The sequence below is a fragment of the Rhipicephalus microplus genome, chromosome 4, assembly GCF_043290135.1.
Source record: "Rhipicephalus microplus isolate Deutch F79 chromosome 4, USDA_Rmic, whole genome shotgun sequence".
NCBI lineage: Eukaryota > Metazoa > Arthropoda > Arachnida > Ixodida > Ixodidae > Rhipicephalus > Rhipicephalus microplus.
In genome coordinates, this window is record NC_134703.1 from 154,216,177 (window position 1) to 154,231,522 (window position 15,346).

Consider the following 15,346-nt stretch of genomic DNA (forward strand, 5'->3'; position numbering starts at 1 on the left):
TCAATCGGTTGGTTAACATGTGCTTTGGTTATGTTGTGCTTTGCAAAGCTGCTCAATAAGAGTCTTTCTAAACTGCGAGTGACGGCAGGCTTTCTGCACTAAGTTCTGGGCCACTTCCACCACGTATTTTGTTCACTCTTCCACAGAGTAAAAGCAAAGTTCTGCAGGATTCAGGGCATTTGGCAAACACAAATTGCTCCTCAAAGTGGCAATGCCATACCGTTCGGTTTAGCAATGTGGATCAACAGGCTTCACTTGATTTTGATTTTCCGTTTTACTTGAATAGGAAGAATGTCCTGGAAACACTGGAAAAGTTATCGCAATGGCAGACTGGCAAATGCTAATGGGAGTCTCGTCTCGACCGCCGAAGAGAGCAGACGTGTTTTTCGGTCGGTCCCCGACCGGTTTTCCTGGAGGAGCACGCGAGCGTCTAGTGAGGCGCCGTACCTTACGGGCGCTTCCATGCTTCCATTTTTTTTTTCTCCCCCAGTTTTTTATTTTGATAGCTTTTGCGCACACCCGTGCGCCGTTTTTAATTTTTTCTTCCCTCCCTTGTCCTATTGAGCCATTTTTTGTCTCAAGCCCTGTTCAGGGCTATCAAGATATTGAGGAAATGTAGAGCCCTCTCATCTCCCCTTAGTTCTTTTTTTTTTTTTTTTAATCTGTAATGACCTCGCCTAGTACGGCCCATCGCCTCTACCAGTAATGACGGACACCCCTTCTAAGGACGCTCCTGACGAGATCACCCTCTGCGCGAGCCTGCATGCTACCGCAACGAGCCGCCCCAGCTCACCCAAACAATCGCCTGCGGCCCCGATGATTACCCGGGCTCGTAAACTGAAGGCTGCTGCCAATCGTCTTCAAAAGCACTCATCTACCAGCACCCCAACTTCTCGGCCCCATGTACGAAGGATCGGGAAACTGTTGCCACCACGCCGGCGTCAGGCACCAACAATCAAGGCCGCCACGACGAAAAGCGCGAAGCTAACGGCCGCAGCCGAGGAGGCCGCCGCCGCCATTTCCTTAGTACCACAGCCTTCCCCACTCCATCTTGTACCCACACTACAAGAGGGAAGCAAGGCTGAGCTGCAGGACTACCAAGAATCGGTCGCATCAACACCGGCAGACAGCGAGGAACAGGCCAGTACCGATTCCTCCTCGCCCACATCATCCTCCTCTTGGGAGCACAACACGCCTCCGTCCTCCTCTCCGTCCCTGTCGCCCTCCCCAAAGGGTCTGGCCCTTTTCAGAACCGGAATCTGCGCTGACGGACCAGGCCGCCAACGAGCAACACAACAGGCGTCGTTTGCAGCTCCCCCCAATAGAGCGCGCGCTCACTCTGCGCCGCCGGCAACCACTTTCTGCCCTTGCCTGCTGGCTGGGCAAGCCTGCCGCGCCGGGCGTCAAGAATACCTGTTCGGAGAGGGGTGTGCACGTAGTGCTGTCTCTCCCCTTTTTCCAGGCGAAGGAACGCGCATGACCTCTACTGGAAGGGCAACCGAGGCAACATTGGAGTCTCTTGCGCAAGCGGGAGCCTCCCAGACCGCCACAGAAAATCCCACCCTCCTCGAGCCTTCCCCACCTTCTTCCGGTCACGCAACCCGTCCGACCCGTCCTCCAGAGAGAGCGGCCTCTCCGGTGTCTGATGGGGTGGTCTGTTTACCTCCCACCTCCTCGCCACAACAACAGCACTCTCCTCCACTCTCCCGCTCAAAGGAGAGCACGGGCGCGTCGTCTGCTACGGCCGCAGCTCCTCCGAACTCTGCCGCTAGCACCGCGCCACACCCTCCTTCTGCTTTCGGCCCCATGCGCCCACTGACGGTGGACGCCTCTACCGAAGCAGATTATGAAGAGGCCCGACGCAAGCATCAGCAGAAAAACGGATTTCCGTGCCAGGCATCAACAGCTACAAATGCCCCTTCCAGTAGGCAGCCAGCCAGCGCAGCTCCCCCAAGCAAGGGAAAGGGGCCCCGCCAGAAACCAGGTCGCCGCCAGCACCAACTCGATATTATCGAACACCTGGTCGCGAATGAGCCCCGCCGCACCTCTGCCACCATCCTCTACCGCCCCAAGGGCAGGAAGAACAACTTCCTCTCCCTCAGCCGCGACGCAATTGCAGCACAGCTCTCGAAGGTGCCCGGCACGAAGCGTGTGCGCATTAACTTCAGCGGCAACGTTGTTGCGGTTGACACCACACCCGGAGCTGACACCTCCGCTCTCCTGGCAGTGGAAAGCATCGGGAATGTGGCTGTCAACGCCAAGACCGCCAACAAAGGAACCTGTACCGGCGTACTTCACGGCGTTGACGCGGCTTTTGACGAGGAGGTCCTCAAAAACAACATAGAGAGCTCTGCTCCCATCCTCTCTTGTGCCCGTACCGGACGCAATGTCCTTCTCCGATTTGTGGGTAACGCACCGCCACCTGAGGTGGCGTTATTTAAGCAGACCCGCCCTGTACGTTGTCGTCGTCGCCGCCCTCTCCAGTGCGCTGGCTGTGGCGCTTTCGGACACACTCATGCGACGTGCACCAGCTCCCCACGCTGTTCGCGCTGTGGCGGCGACCACGCCCGCGCCGACTGCGTTGCACCCGGCCCCAAGTGCCTACACTGCAGCGGCCCACATCCCGCCACCGAGCCCCGATGCCCTCGCTGGCAACACGAGAGGAAGGTGCTAGAAATCATGGCCTCTGCGGACCCGCCCCTCTCTCGTCGTGAGGCCGAGAGGAACCTTAAGAGCGAGGGAAAAGCCGTGCCTGCTCGAGCACCGTGCACTGGTATTTCCTCGGTAGTGCAACCGGGCCGGACGTACAGCGCGGTTGTTTCGCCCCCGGCCGCCGAACCCTCGGCCCCCGACTGCGAGGTGCAAAAGGACATGGTGATTAGTGCCCTGGCCGCTGCCGTGCAGGCCCTCATCGGGACAATACCGCAATCCGGCCCTGTGTTCGAGCTGTGCAACGCGGCCCTGGCCGCCCACGCTGCCCTCAATCAACATGGCTAGCGGCAAGGTGTTTCGGCCGCGGATTCTTCAATGGAACGTTCGTTCCCTCCGCTGCCGTCACGCCGAGCTGTCTACCCAACTCCTCCGACGCGAGTACGACGTCTTGCTGCTGCAGGAAACCTACGCTCGCGTCGGAACACTCAACCTACCTGGCTTTGTCGGCTATCACAGCACCACGCAGTGCGAACTTGAAGAGTGTAGCGCAGTCCGGTGCAGCACTCCCTCGCATCCTCCCGGCACGTCGCGGGCTTCGGTTTATGTGCGCGCCGACCTCCCTCACGCTGCAGTGGACATCGAGGACATTCTCTGTGACACCCTCGAGGCCGTCGCCCTGACTGTGCGCATCGGGAGCACGGACACCAGTGTCGCTAGCGTGTACGTGCGCACATCGAACTACTCGGCACGCTGGGACACCCAATTCGTGTGCCGCCTCGCAGACCGCCTAAATCGCGACGCGGCCATCGGTGGCGACTTTAACTCTCACCACACCTCGTGGGGCAGTGGCGTGACGAACCACCGTGGGCGCGACCTTCTCGATGCCGTGCAAAAGGCCGGACTGCTCGTTATAAACACGGGTAGCTGTACTCTCGCGCGCCGTGGTGTGTCCGACAGTGCCATCGACCTGACTCTCGTGGGTGGTACGTGTAAATATGAGTGGCAACGTGCACCGGACTCTCAGGGCTCCGACCACTACCCCATCGTGGTCACACCCCCCTCAGCTTACATCAGGTACACTCGGACCTACAGTGTTGTGAAGTGGACTCGCTTCAGAGAACTGTGTGCTAGAGTGTCAGTCTCTGCAGACTTCTTCACCGCGCTGGCCGAGTGTCACGACGCAGCTACCACCCACTGCACCGTACCTGCGGGCACCCCCGCACCAGACATCAGCCTCCTCAACCTTCGCGCCGCGCGTCGCAGGGCGCAGATTGTGGCGGTGCGCTCGCAGAAGGCGGAACATTGGCGTGCCTATAACCGTATTGACGCGGTGTGCCGCAGGCACGCCAGACACCGTCGCAACCAGAGCTGGGGGAGCCTCTGCTCGTCACTAGATGACCCTCAGAACCACGCCCAAGCCTGGCGCATTTTCGCTGCCGTTCTTCGCACCAGAGAGCCTCGCTGCCCGGTTCTCTGTGTTGCTGTTGCAATGAAGATCGCCACGCAGGAATTGGCTGAGCTGCTGGCAGACAAGTTTGCCCCTCCTGCTTGCCCACAGCCTCCACAGGGACTACCACCTGTGCCTGCACTCAACAGGCCTGAGCTCTTCGCTCCCGAGCGGTACTTCCCCACCGAGGGCATTCTGCTAGAGATCCGCGCATTGTGCACGGAGGAGTTTACTCTCAGCGAGCTGACCGCAGTGCTCAACAACCGCACGAAGCGGTCTGCCCCGGGAGTGGACGGCCTCACCTACCAGGTGCTGCGCAACATTGACCCCTCCACGCGGCCCCGGTTGCTGGAGGCCTACAACGAAGTGTGGCGCACAAGTCAGGTGCCTCCTGGCTGGAAAGAGGCGCTCGTTGTGCCCATCCTGAAGCCACGGAAGCCGGCCACGGAGCTTTCATCCTACCGGCCAGTGTCACTTACCTCGGCCGCAGGGAAAGTCATGGAAGCCATGGCATTGCGACGCCTTCGCTGGATTGCCACCGCAACCAACGCATTCCCTCCCGAACAGAGCGGATTTCGCCCAAGGCGCTGTACGTTCGACTCACTGGCCGACGTGATCGCCACCCTCGAGGAGGCCAAGTACCGCGGCGATTACGGCATCCTCGTGCTGCTCGACGTGAGAAGTGCGTTTGACTGTTTGCCCCACGCATCGATTTTGGACGCACTTCGTGACCTCGGTGTGTGCGGGCGGATGTTTGACTACCTGGAGAGCTTCCTGGGCGACCGCACTCTTCGCGTTCGTGTTGGCTCCACAATCAGCGGTCCCCACTCCGTCACCGCAGGCGTACCCCAGGGCAGCATACTGAGCCCTTTTCTGTTCAATCTGGCTCTTGCCAAGCTGCCCGACTACATCCCGTGCAACACGGCGTGTGAAGTGCATGTGGCGATTTACGCCGATGACATTGCGCTGTTTGCCTGCGGCCCCGGTCGCCACCGGGCAGCCCTTCTCGAGTCCCTCCAGGTGGCCATCGACGCGGTTGACGCATTCCTGAACGGGGTTGGACTGGCGCTCGCCGCCTCCAAGACGGAGGCACTGCTCGTCCACCCGCGAGCGTCAACACGCCGCTCCACGCCTCGGCTCTCACTCCGGGGCCTCCCCATCGAGTGGAGCACGAAGGTGCGCTACTTGGGGGTGACCATAGACCACCGGCTCAGCTGGCGACCGGCCGTCAACGATCTGCGGACGAGCAACCGCAAGGTACTCGGCGCCGCACGCAGTCTCCTCGCGCGAGGGCACGGCTGCACCCCTGCCCTTGCCCTGCGAGTCTACAACGCAGTCGCATCGGCACGCGTGATCTACACTGCAGCAGTGGCTTCGTTGAGTGCTTGCCAGCTAGCTGCCTTGGACGCGGACCATCGCAACGCCGTGCGGGAGTACTACGGACTTCCCCAAACCTCCCAGGTGGGCCCCACGCTCGCCGAAGCGGGGGAAACTCCCATCTCCCTGCGGGTGACCCAGCGGACACTAAATCATGTACTGCGGCTGAAAACCACAAGGCAGGGGCAGCTCCTTGTGAACAGGCTATATGCTCTACCTCACTCATCCATGGGGCAGCGGGCGAGTGAGCTCTTGACGGTTGTGCCAGACATGCAGTACCCCAGCTGGCTGGCTATCCCACCCTACCGCCACACCCCTCTGGTGATCACCAAGACCATTGGCGGCATCAAAGCGAAGGCGCGCACCCCGCTGGCAGCGATGCAGCAGGAGTGCTCCGCCCTCCTTCACGAACAGCTGAACGGACGGCTGCTTGTTTACGTCGACGGGTCAGTGCTTCGCGACGGCTCCGCGGCCGCCGCCTGCGTTGTGCCATCAGTCGGCGCGGTTCTCAAGTGCCGCCTCCCCTCCCTCGCCTCCTCCACTGTGGCGGAACTCGCCGCTATAAATTTGGCAGCCGATTTCCTCAGTGAGCAGGCACCCATGAGCGCTGCAGCCATCATCTGCGACTCCCGGGCGGCCTTGGCCGCGATCTCGCGCGAGGAAGACGGCAGCCTCCTTGCGCAGAGAGTTGCCCGGAAGCTGCACGCCGTGCAGCAAACGGGGTGCGACCTTTCGCTGCACTGGGTGCCTTCGCACATCGGAATACCCGGCAACGAGGCGGCCGACTGTGCCGCGAGGGATGCGCACGACCCCGACACCGGCGTCACCAACTTCGTGTGCTCCGCGGATGCCGGCAGTCTCCTCACCGCCCGCTACGTGCGCGAGCGTCATCCCGACCCTCGCGTAGCAGCTGGAAAGCCGCCGCGGCGGCTCCCTCTCAAGGGACTCCCAAGACGAGACCGCGGTTTCCTTCTCCGTCTCCGCACCGGAGACAACTACACCGCCGAGCGAAAACATCGGCACTCCGGGCGTGGCAGTCCATACTGCATGGACTGTGGCGACCTGGAGACTCTGGACCACCTTTTGCTTCATTGCCCGGCTGGTGACGCGAGCAGACAGGTGATGCTCGCAACGTACGGAGCTCTCGGCCTGCCTCGGACAACAACTGAGCACCTCTTGCTCCCGAACAGTGGCCGCGCGCATATCAAGCGTGCCCTTTCAGCACTGCTCGACTTTGTAGACGGAAGCGGACTGCGTGAGCGAATTTAGAGAATTCGCGCCCCGTGATTTTGGTAGACGATCTGTGCGTCCCCCCCTTCCTTTGCTCGCTCTCTCCTTTCTCTTTCCTCTCTTCGCTCAAGTCTATTATCCCCCATTCCCCTTCCCATGTGAACCACTGCTGAGGTGTCGCACTTAGCTGCAGACAGTTGCGGGGTTCACTTTTCTTTTCTTTTCCAATTTTAAGAACCACTTCCCCCCCAAATGCTAATGAGCATCACAAAGTGCCAGAAATTCTTTCACTAGCCAACATCATTTTCAGGATAAATAATTGGTATTTATTCAGTTGAGGTAAAACCCCTTTGTGTGGGGTTATATTTGAACTGATTGGGACGACAGACTTTGTAAGCCTAAATGTTGCTTTAGACGCATTTTCTAGTGGTATAATTATGCACGAGCGTTTCTACTGAAAGAGGCAAGAGGTTCTCCTTGTGGTCTAGCTAACCATGATCCATTACACTAGCTGGGACCAATGAAGGGTGCTAAATATTGCTCCTGACCAACTTAAACTTGTTGACCAACTTAAACCACTCTAGATTAACTGAAGGAGGCTAACAGTTACTCCTGTATTTAGTACTTGTGGTCTAACATGAGCAGGCCAACTGTAAAACCTTCCAGGGCTAAATGGCGTGGAGCAACAGTTGATCCTACATTTAGTCCTTGGGAGTCTAAAGTGAGCAGAATAACTGTTAAACCTTTCAGGGCTAAATGGGGTGGAGCAACAGTTGATCCTACACTTAGTCCTTGAGGTGTAACGTGAGCGGGCCAACCGTTAACCCTTTAGGGGGTAAATGTGGTTGGCTAACAGACGCTCCCGCAGTTACCCCGCGGCGGTTGGTCCCGCCATTAGACCATGGCAGTTGCTCCCGCAGTTAGTCCAAAATTGGTTCAAAATCTGTGGCAGCGCAGTTGGTCTCGCAAAGGTCTAATGGCATACCCCGATTTAGTCCTTTTCGGCTTAGAGTAGTTGGCACCAAACTGCTGTACTTAAGATGCATCATGGAAGCAAGACCCCAGCCCACAACTAATATACCCTTCAAGTAACCCTTGACTGCTGAACTGAAGGCCGCAAAGTCAAACCGAATCGTGGCTGTGGTGGCTGCAATTTCGATGAAGGAGGAAATGCTTGACACCTGTCTGCTTAGACGTGGATGCATTTTAAAGAACCCCAGGTGGTCAAAATATCTGAAACCCTCCACTCCAGTGTCCCTGATAATTATATCGCGGTTTTAACACGTTAACCTCAGTAAATATTATTCTCATTCCACTTGACATGAAATAAAGCAAGCAGATATTACTATGTAGTCGAAAAAATTCACCATTCAACCCCCCCCCCCCCCCATCCAAGGACTCACGTTACAATATTCTAGTATGCCTTCTATCAGTTATCATTACCAATGTTAAACATGAGTATGTATCACTGTAAAATATCCAACATGGTTTGGTATTGGCAAAGTTAGGTATGATAAAGTACGACAGTAGGAAAACACTTGATTGCCTTATGAATAGAACTTCCCAAAGGCAATGAAATAACTAAGGTAACAAAAATAAATTAAAATAGAATATTCAGTGAAGGTTACACTGAAGATAAAATCATTAATGTGCTACTTTTTAACACAACACAAAAAGTGTTTTTAAATGGCCAATTGCACATAAGGCGTCAATTAACATGACATGCGAGTCTGGCGGGCAACTTACTCAGTAGATCTTGGAAAAAACAAAATATCCAATAGAGAGCTCAGTAAGTAGCACTGACACATTCATAAATGCGCTGCCTAGTTACACTGAATTTTAGCCTTAAAAACAGAAAAAACACCTTGGCAGATTGTGTGCAGGTGGACACAAAGTAAGAAAATAACGCTGTCATCTGCCCAATCATCCAAAAATATTGAAATTTTAATAACCCAAATAAGCAGTATGTTTGCATTAAAAAGTTGGAGGCAGTCGTGTTTCTACACAGTCCCACTTGGAAAACTTTTTTGATTATGTTTATGCTCCTAGATATCCGTTCGAAAGTTTAATTTTGCTGTTCATGATTACGCATGCAAGGCAGTGAGGTTCAGCAAAATATCACTCCCTAGCAGAACGAGCAGTCGGTTCTTGCTATCGCCAGCGAATAGCAAGAGTAACCGTTTTGATGTTTGCCCATGCCTTCCACCCAGGGTCAGATTAAATGCATGAAATCAGAGTCTGCGCTAGTGCTCACTGTCCTGCACACATAATAATGCAAGCCGCAACTAAATTTCCAGCAGGATATATGAGCACAGGCATGCTAAAATTCTTACAAGTGATAATATGTAGAAATGTGACTGGCTCAAATATTTAACACATACATGATCTCCTGCTGCGGTCACTATTAAGTTGATTGATAAAGCTTAATGGCACCGCTGACAGTGATAATTATTGTCTCACATTGCATCCTCCTAGATACATAGCTATCAGCAGAGGTGGCTTTTACATACATAACTTACAGCGCTGACTTCTCTTTTAAGGAAAAACAAAAGGGTTAACTTTGAACACCTTGAACCTTTGTGCTCCTTGAATACAGCTACCAGGTGGCTCTGTGCAGCTCGCTTTTCAGAAGAAACAGAAGCCATGCGCCGCGGATGTGCACCAGCAGCCAAATTTTCCACGAGCCAGCCTTGATGATAGGCTAGTCCAGACGTCTCCCACACTCTCTTCCTACGACGATGATGTATAGGCTGCGAGAGAAACAAAAAAAAAAAACAATTTACTGATGTGTGTTAGCGAAGCAGAATTCGGAACTCTATTTAGAATGATCTGGAATGTTGTGTTTTAAAAGAGTAGGATGTACGAAAACCAGACATGTTACAACAAAAATATCCTGAATGTTTTTGGCGAACATAGCTGCAACCTTACGAAAGAATATGTATTTTCCACATAACAGATGTGTCACTAACTATACTTGAATAGTGCTCTCGCATAGTGCGAATACATGCCAATTCATTAATAGGGCAGCGCGTGCATGAGGGTATGCGCTTTGATCAAGTATCCATTGGAGGTAACACATAAAATTAAATTACAAATTTTAGTATGAACACAACTAATGTAACTTTCTTCTGGCTGCCTACATTAGGACGATTATGCCAATAACATAGAAAATTGGTTTCACTAAATTATTATTGTCAACTTCTAAATTATGGCTATTAATTCAATGATTCCAGGTGGCTAAAAAGGCAGTGCCCCTCACTCATCCCTAACATACCCCTCACTGCAGGCTGTCTAATAAATAATGGGGAAAAATGTGGAAATGCTAATACAACACACGCATCTTGAGCTAAATACCATCCCAATAAAGCATGCACTTCTGTAACAATCTCCAGTAACAAGAATACTGGAAGGCATTGGTCACGATTTAGCAATACACAATCAACATTTGATGAGACTGATTTCCGAACATGCAGCCTATATTCATGATTGTCAGATGAACATACTGTCCAATTTTCCATTTTCACAGTAACACGTGCATGCCTTATGTATGCATACTATGATGTATATTATTATTGTAAGTTTTGAGCGTTAAATAATTTATTCGTTTCTCCAAACACTGCAGATTCCTTCTATAATTGTAGCACATGCCTATAGAATTTACTTAAGCTTGTCATCTGATGTGAAGACAATTAAAACAACATGCTGACCCCAATTGAAAGCATGACAATTTGGCCCCCACGCAGGAGCCCTATTCACAAGTTGCAAAGACTGTGCTGTTATTCGTGGCCAGTGTGTGGTTTTTCAATGTTTTCATGTGTGTTTCTGACCAGACGGGTATAAGCTTGTAATCTGTTATTAAATGCCATTGGAGGTCGTGGTCTAAACTATTCTTACTGTTCGTACAAGTAAAAGTGCTTAGCAAAGTTTGACCACAAAGTTTGGGTGAGGCAAATACAATATATAATAAACCACCACAAAATAATGAAATCTAAGCATAGCGAAAACAAGCTGGATAAAATAAAATGGGCTCTACCGCATGAACTACTGATCGAATTAGGGCTCGCACAGTTAAGCTACACTTATTTGGTCCCAATAAGCCATGAAAATTTTTTTCGAGAATAAAGTTAAAGTTTAACGAACGGCTCAAAATTTTGGGGTTCCGAACGCATAAGACAACCTATATTGCGGGTGTATAACATAAGCTCAGATTTGACTAAACGGGCTGCATAAACACCTAAGCGTACATACGTGCAAGCCTTGCGAGCCGTACCTAAGACGAGGCAGCATGCTGCACGCGAACTCGAGTAAAGCGCGAGACAGACGGGCGATTTTCTCTGCGATTCGGCGTGCGATGCGACTGCCGGAGTGGCGACGTTTCGTGACGTATCATCGCGTAGCACCGCCGCATAGCCGGTGCGGCGAGCATCGAACCGGCCAGATATTGGGGAGTTTTAGTGCTGGGTACCCAAGTGGCTTGTGTACGAAGGACGTTGGGGCGGCGGTATTGCGCATGCGCGAAACCCCAAACAGATGCGTCGCAAGATTGCTGGGGCGATGGGGCCATGCGTCCACGCGGTCCACCTTCGCAAGAACTCACGGTATCCACACTGCGGATACTCTAGCCGTCGAGTTAAAATAAGCCAAAGTGCGAGCACTTATAGCGATTACACGGTTTCAGCCAGATTTCCAAAGCTAGAATGGCCTGGAACATAGAAACTAAAAGGCATATGCCGGCCCCCGACCAGCTAAATAGGTGGCGCCATCTAGCGCGGCCATAGTGAAACAGACAAGCACAACTTTGTTATTGCAGAAACATTGTGCATTGTACATCTGGTGCAAAAACTGTGCAGCGACAATACTACAAATGAGTAACCTTTTTATTCATTTTCACCTCAAAAACATTGCGCGTAAGCTAACATGTTCATGACTGTGGTTGCACAAAGTGTCACAAGATGTCGACACTGTCATTACAATAACCTTGTATTTCATTTTTTTGCGTATACCAGATTACTGTACACTATAAAAAAAGTGTCCTGATCACTATGTATGTTTAATTTAACATTTTAAATCATAAAAGACTTAAATAATACTTACGCGACAAGACACTATGGCTCTGCGAGCGCGTGTGAACTTCGTGCGGCTTGCGTTTGCGTGCGTGCCACCGTGGCGCCAACTAAAAGGCATTCCGGTTGGGTATGGGTTGGGCACGCAACGCCGCGCGCTTCCAAGCCCGCAAGGCCCCAAGAGAATGCGTACCCAGCACTAAAACTCCCTATTTTCGTTGCAGCGTCGCACCACTGCATGGCAGCAGCCAATCACAGCGCGAGCATACAAGTGGCGTCACGATGCTAGTGGCCCCATCTCCCTGTCGCCGCTCCCATCACCCGTTTTCTAAGGCTCCAGGCGAGTCGATGGAGCGGTGCGAGCGTGGATTTGCTGACATCGAGTACATTTCCCTGGTGACGTGATATTATTCTGAATTGAGTAAAGTGATGCTTGAAGTGTGCCTTTTCTGCAAGACAACGCCCGTTTTGAAACCGCTAGTGAGATCGGGGATCGTGAGCAGCGATGCAAGGTCATTTCGCAGGTAAACACATCTACCGGCGTCTCTGCGCTGCTCACTTCGCTTCCACCTTTGCTATCGATGGCATCGATAAAGTAATAATGTATGCTAACACATTACATACCGAGTGCAATGCTTGATAGTGTTGTCAAAAACAAGCGCTCGATGACGAGCTCACGTGTGAACGGCGTAGGCGACGGCCGGCGCCCGCCATGCTAGGCCTACTTGTCGGAGTCGTGAATAATCAGCTGTTACCGTTGTTGCGACGTGCTTGTCGTTCACGAATGTGATTTAGTAATTATTTTTTGTGGAACGACGCGTGGCTGTGCAATGTTGTTTGTCTTGAGCCTCATTACAAGGATACCAAGTCGTTCGACCCTGCATGCCGAGGCGCCGCACGGAGGCGGAGTCTGCCGCTGATAGCTTCCGGCGTAACAAGTCACCCAGGAAAAGAAGACACAAACCCAAAAGTTGGTGGGATGAGGAAGTTAAGAGAGCCATAGCAAAACGTCAGGAAGCCTCTAGGGAACACAGACATGCTAAGCAGCGGGGTGAACCAACAGATGATGTTGAAAGAAAATGGGAAACCTTTCCAAGCTGTAGAAGGGCTGCATCCCTTCTGATCAATGAAAAAATTAGAAGAAAGGGAGCTCAGTGGCTGGCAGAAGTACATAAAAAAGATAGAAAGGTAGCTGCGAAATTTCGGAACCATCTAAACTCCCTAACAAATGAGACGAGCCTAGAGCAGAGTTTTATAACTACAGCCCAAGGTGCCAGGCTAGAAGGGGACGAAGCTATTGAATATATAAGAACAACGGTGACAGAAAAATTTCAACAAAGAAGTACTTTATGCACCACAATAGACAAGGACGAATCAAGTGGTGCAATGGCTCCATTTTCACAACGAGAGTGGGAAAGGGCTGAGAAAAGGGTTCCTAGTAGTACATCAACAGGCCCAGATGGCATTCCAATTAGGCTGATAAAGACATTAGGTCCGAAGTCTAAGCAGGCTTTGAGAGAGGCAGTGAGCAAAATAATAATCGATGATGAAGTTCCCGATGGATGGAAACTTAGCAGGATGAGCATGATCTATAAAGGAAAGGGGGACAAAGCTGACATGAACAACTACCGTCCTACAACAGTGACATCAGTGGTCTACAGGCTGGCGATGCAGATTATAAAGGAAAGACTGCAGGCATGGATAAAAGATGAGGGGTTGCTGGGGGAACTGCCGAATGGGTTTCGGAAACGTCACCTTAAAGCCCAAACTCCATAAGCGCGAAAATGCACGCGACAGCGACGAGCGACGCGACGTAGATCGGCGTCGCGCGATCAGTCGCTAGCGCAGGCAAACCTCATTCACGCGACGGCTTCGGCGAGCGAATTCCACTGTTGCTGGCATGAGGCCGTCAACTCGCACCAAGAAAACCGCGTAGCGAGCGGTTTCCAATTTAAAAATAAGATATATTGTTGTGTAATGGAACGGAAAGTGTTTATTATTGCCTTGCAGCATTTTTTATATGCGCATGCGTAATAAACATTGCGTTATTTCTTGTTGCGCATACGTGACTCGGGCAGGGTCACGTGCACCTATGTAGTCTTCGTCTTTTCCGGTTTTTCGCTATTGGCTGCTTGAGCCCAGCACTTCCGGGCGATGAGCGACGGTTTCCAAATCTGGAGAACCGAGCGATCGCGCGAAAACGAGCACGCGACACGTCGCGCGAACGCCCTGTTTCGTCGCTCATAGCGTCGCTCGTCGCTGTCGCGTGCATTTTCGCGCTTATGGAGTTTGGGCTTAAATCCTCAAACTCACTTTTTAAGGAAAGAAAATAAATATAGTTTTGGGTTCATTAAGTATTACGGCTTGGTGGCGCTATCCACCGCCCGATCTAAAGGGTACAGCCATATCCATCCATCCAGCTCCTTCGCCCTCGTGTGTCCCGAAACGTCGCATGCGGCACGCCGCAGCATGCGACGCCGCATCGCACGGAAAATCGCACATCTGTCTCGCGCTTAACACGGTAGTTCAAAGATGCGAGCCAGCGTGGATGCATACACCGGCATACGTTCGGCTACCCGCAGCCATTTCGGTTACAGCAGTTTAAAAAAAGGACGTACAACATATGAAACTCTTTTCAAACTGTTTTGGACGTACAACATATGAAACGTACAACATATGAACCTGTTGACTCCTGTAGCACACAATATGAACAGGCATGCAAAGAAAAAAAAACAAGCTACCAGATCCAAACATACGCGCTCTAGGCGTAATCAACGCTTACAGCTAACAAACGCCGTCTTCGCCCAACAATTATTTAACCAAAATATTGGTCCATCGCAAGCAGGGCTCCCTGCCAACACCACTGTCGACAGAGGCGGGCGCCTCACAAATCCGCCACCGAAATTCCCACTGCGCGCGCACGCGCCATGTGCTTCACACACCGAAGCATGCTTGTATCGAAAGAAAAAGCTCGCCCACGCTTGACTTCCCACAAAAAACGCCTTCATCCTGATGAAATGACACACACAAACAGGTCCGCTACGTTAAAAAACCTCACTTATCGCCCACGTGTAACGAAAAACGTAGCATGGCATCGTTATCACGCTCTCGGTGTTGACAAAGCGCCGACAGCAGGAATGTGGTACATACCTGGCGAGTGTTCCAAAATGCAACGCCACACGTCCTCGCTCGAGTAAAGTTCATCTTCGTAATAGGCAGCTCCGACAGAACACAAAACACGAACGCAGCGCGCAAGCACACCTCAAAAAACGAGAAAAATCGAAGCAGAACCAACCAGCAGCGAGGCGCCCGACTAGCAAGCAATAGAGGTGTGCGCCGAGGCGATTTCGACCGGCGGCGGCGTGGGGGTCGTCCAGAGTCGGCGGCGGCGGCGTTGTCGGCGCACGCCGGTTTTTTCATCGGCGGCGGCGCGCGGCCAATTTTCGTCGGCGGTCGCGGCGCCGGCGGCGCAGAAACCGAAAGTGAAAATTCGAAAGGCTCTTCTGCCACAGGTTACTGAATTAGTTGGAATTCAGGAATTTTAATCCAAATAGCATAAATGACACTACACTGGTGT

General features: G+C 52.3%; 1 protein-coding gene across 1 annotated transcript; it reads right to left on the bottom strand.

The window, feature by feature from the left end:
- Positions 1 to 829: 829 nt before the first annotated feature.
- LOC142814651 (uncharacterized) lies at positions 830 to 15,120 on the bottom strand. Its single transcript, XM_075893780.1, has 2 exons — positions 14,920 to 15,120; positions 830 to 9,456 (listed from the first exon to the last, which is right to left on the bottom strand). The coding sequence occupies exon 2, from the start codon at positions 6,677 to 6,679 to the stop codon at positions 5,969 to 5,971; it is 711 nt and encodes a 236-aa protein (XP_075749895.1). The 5' UTR covers positions 6,680 to 9,456; positions 14,920 to 15,120; the 3' UTR covers positions 830 to 5,968.
- Positions 15,121 to 15,346: the final 226 nt, after the last annotated feature.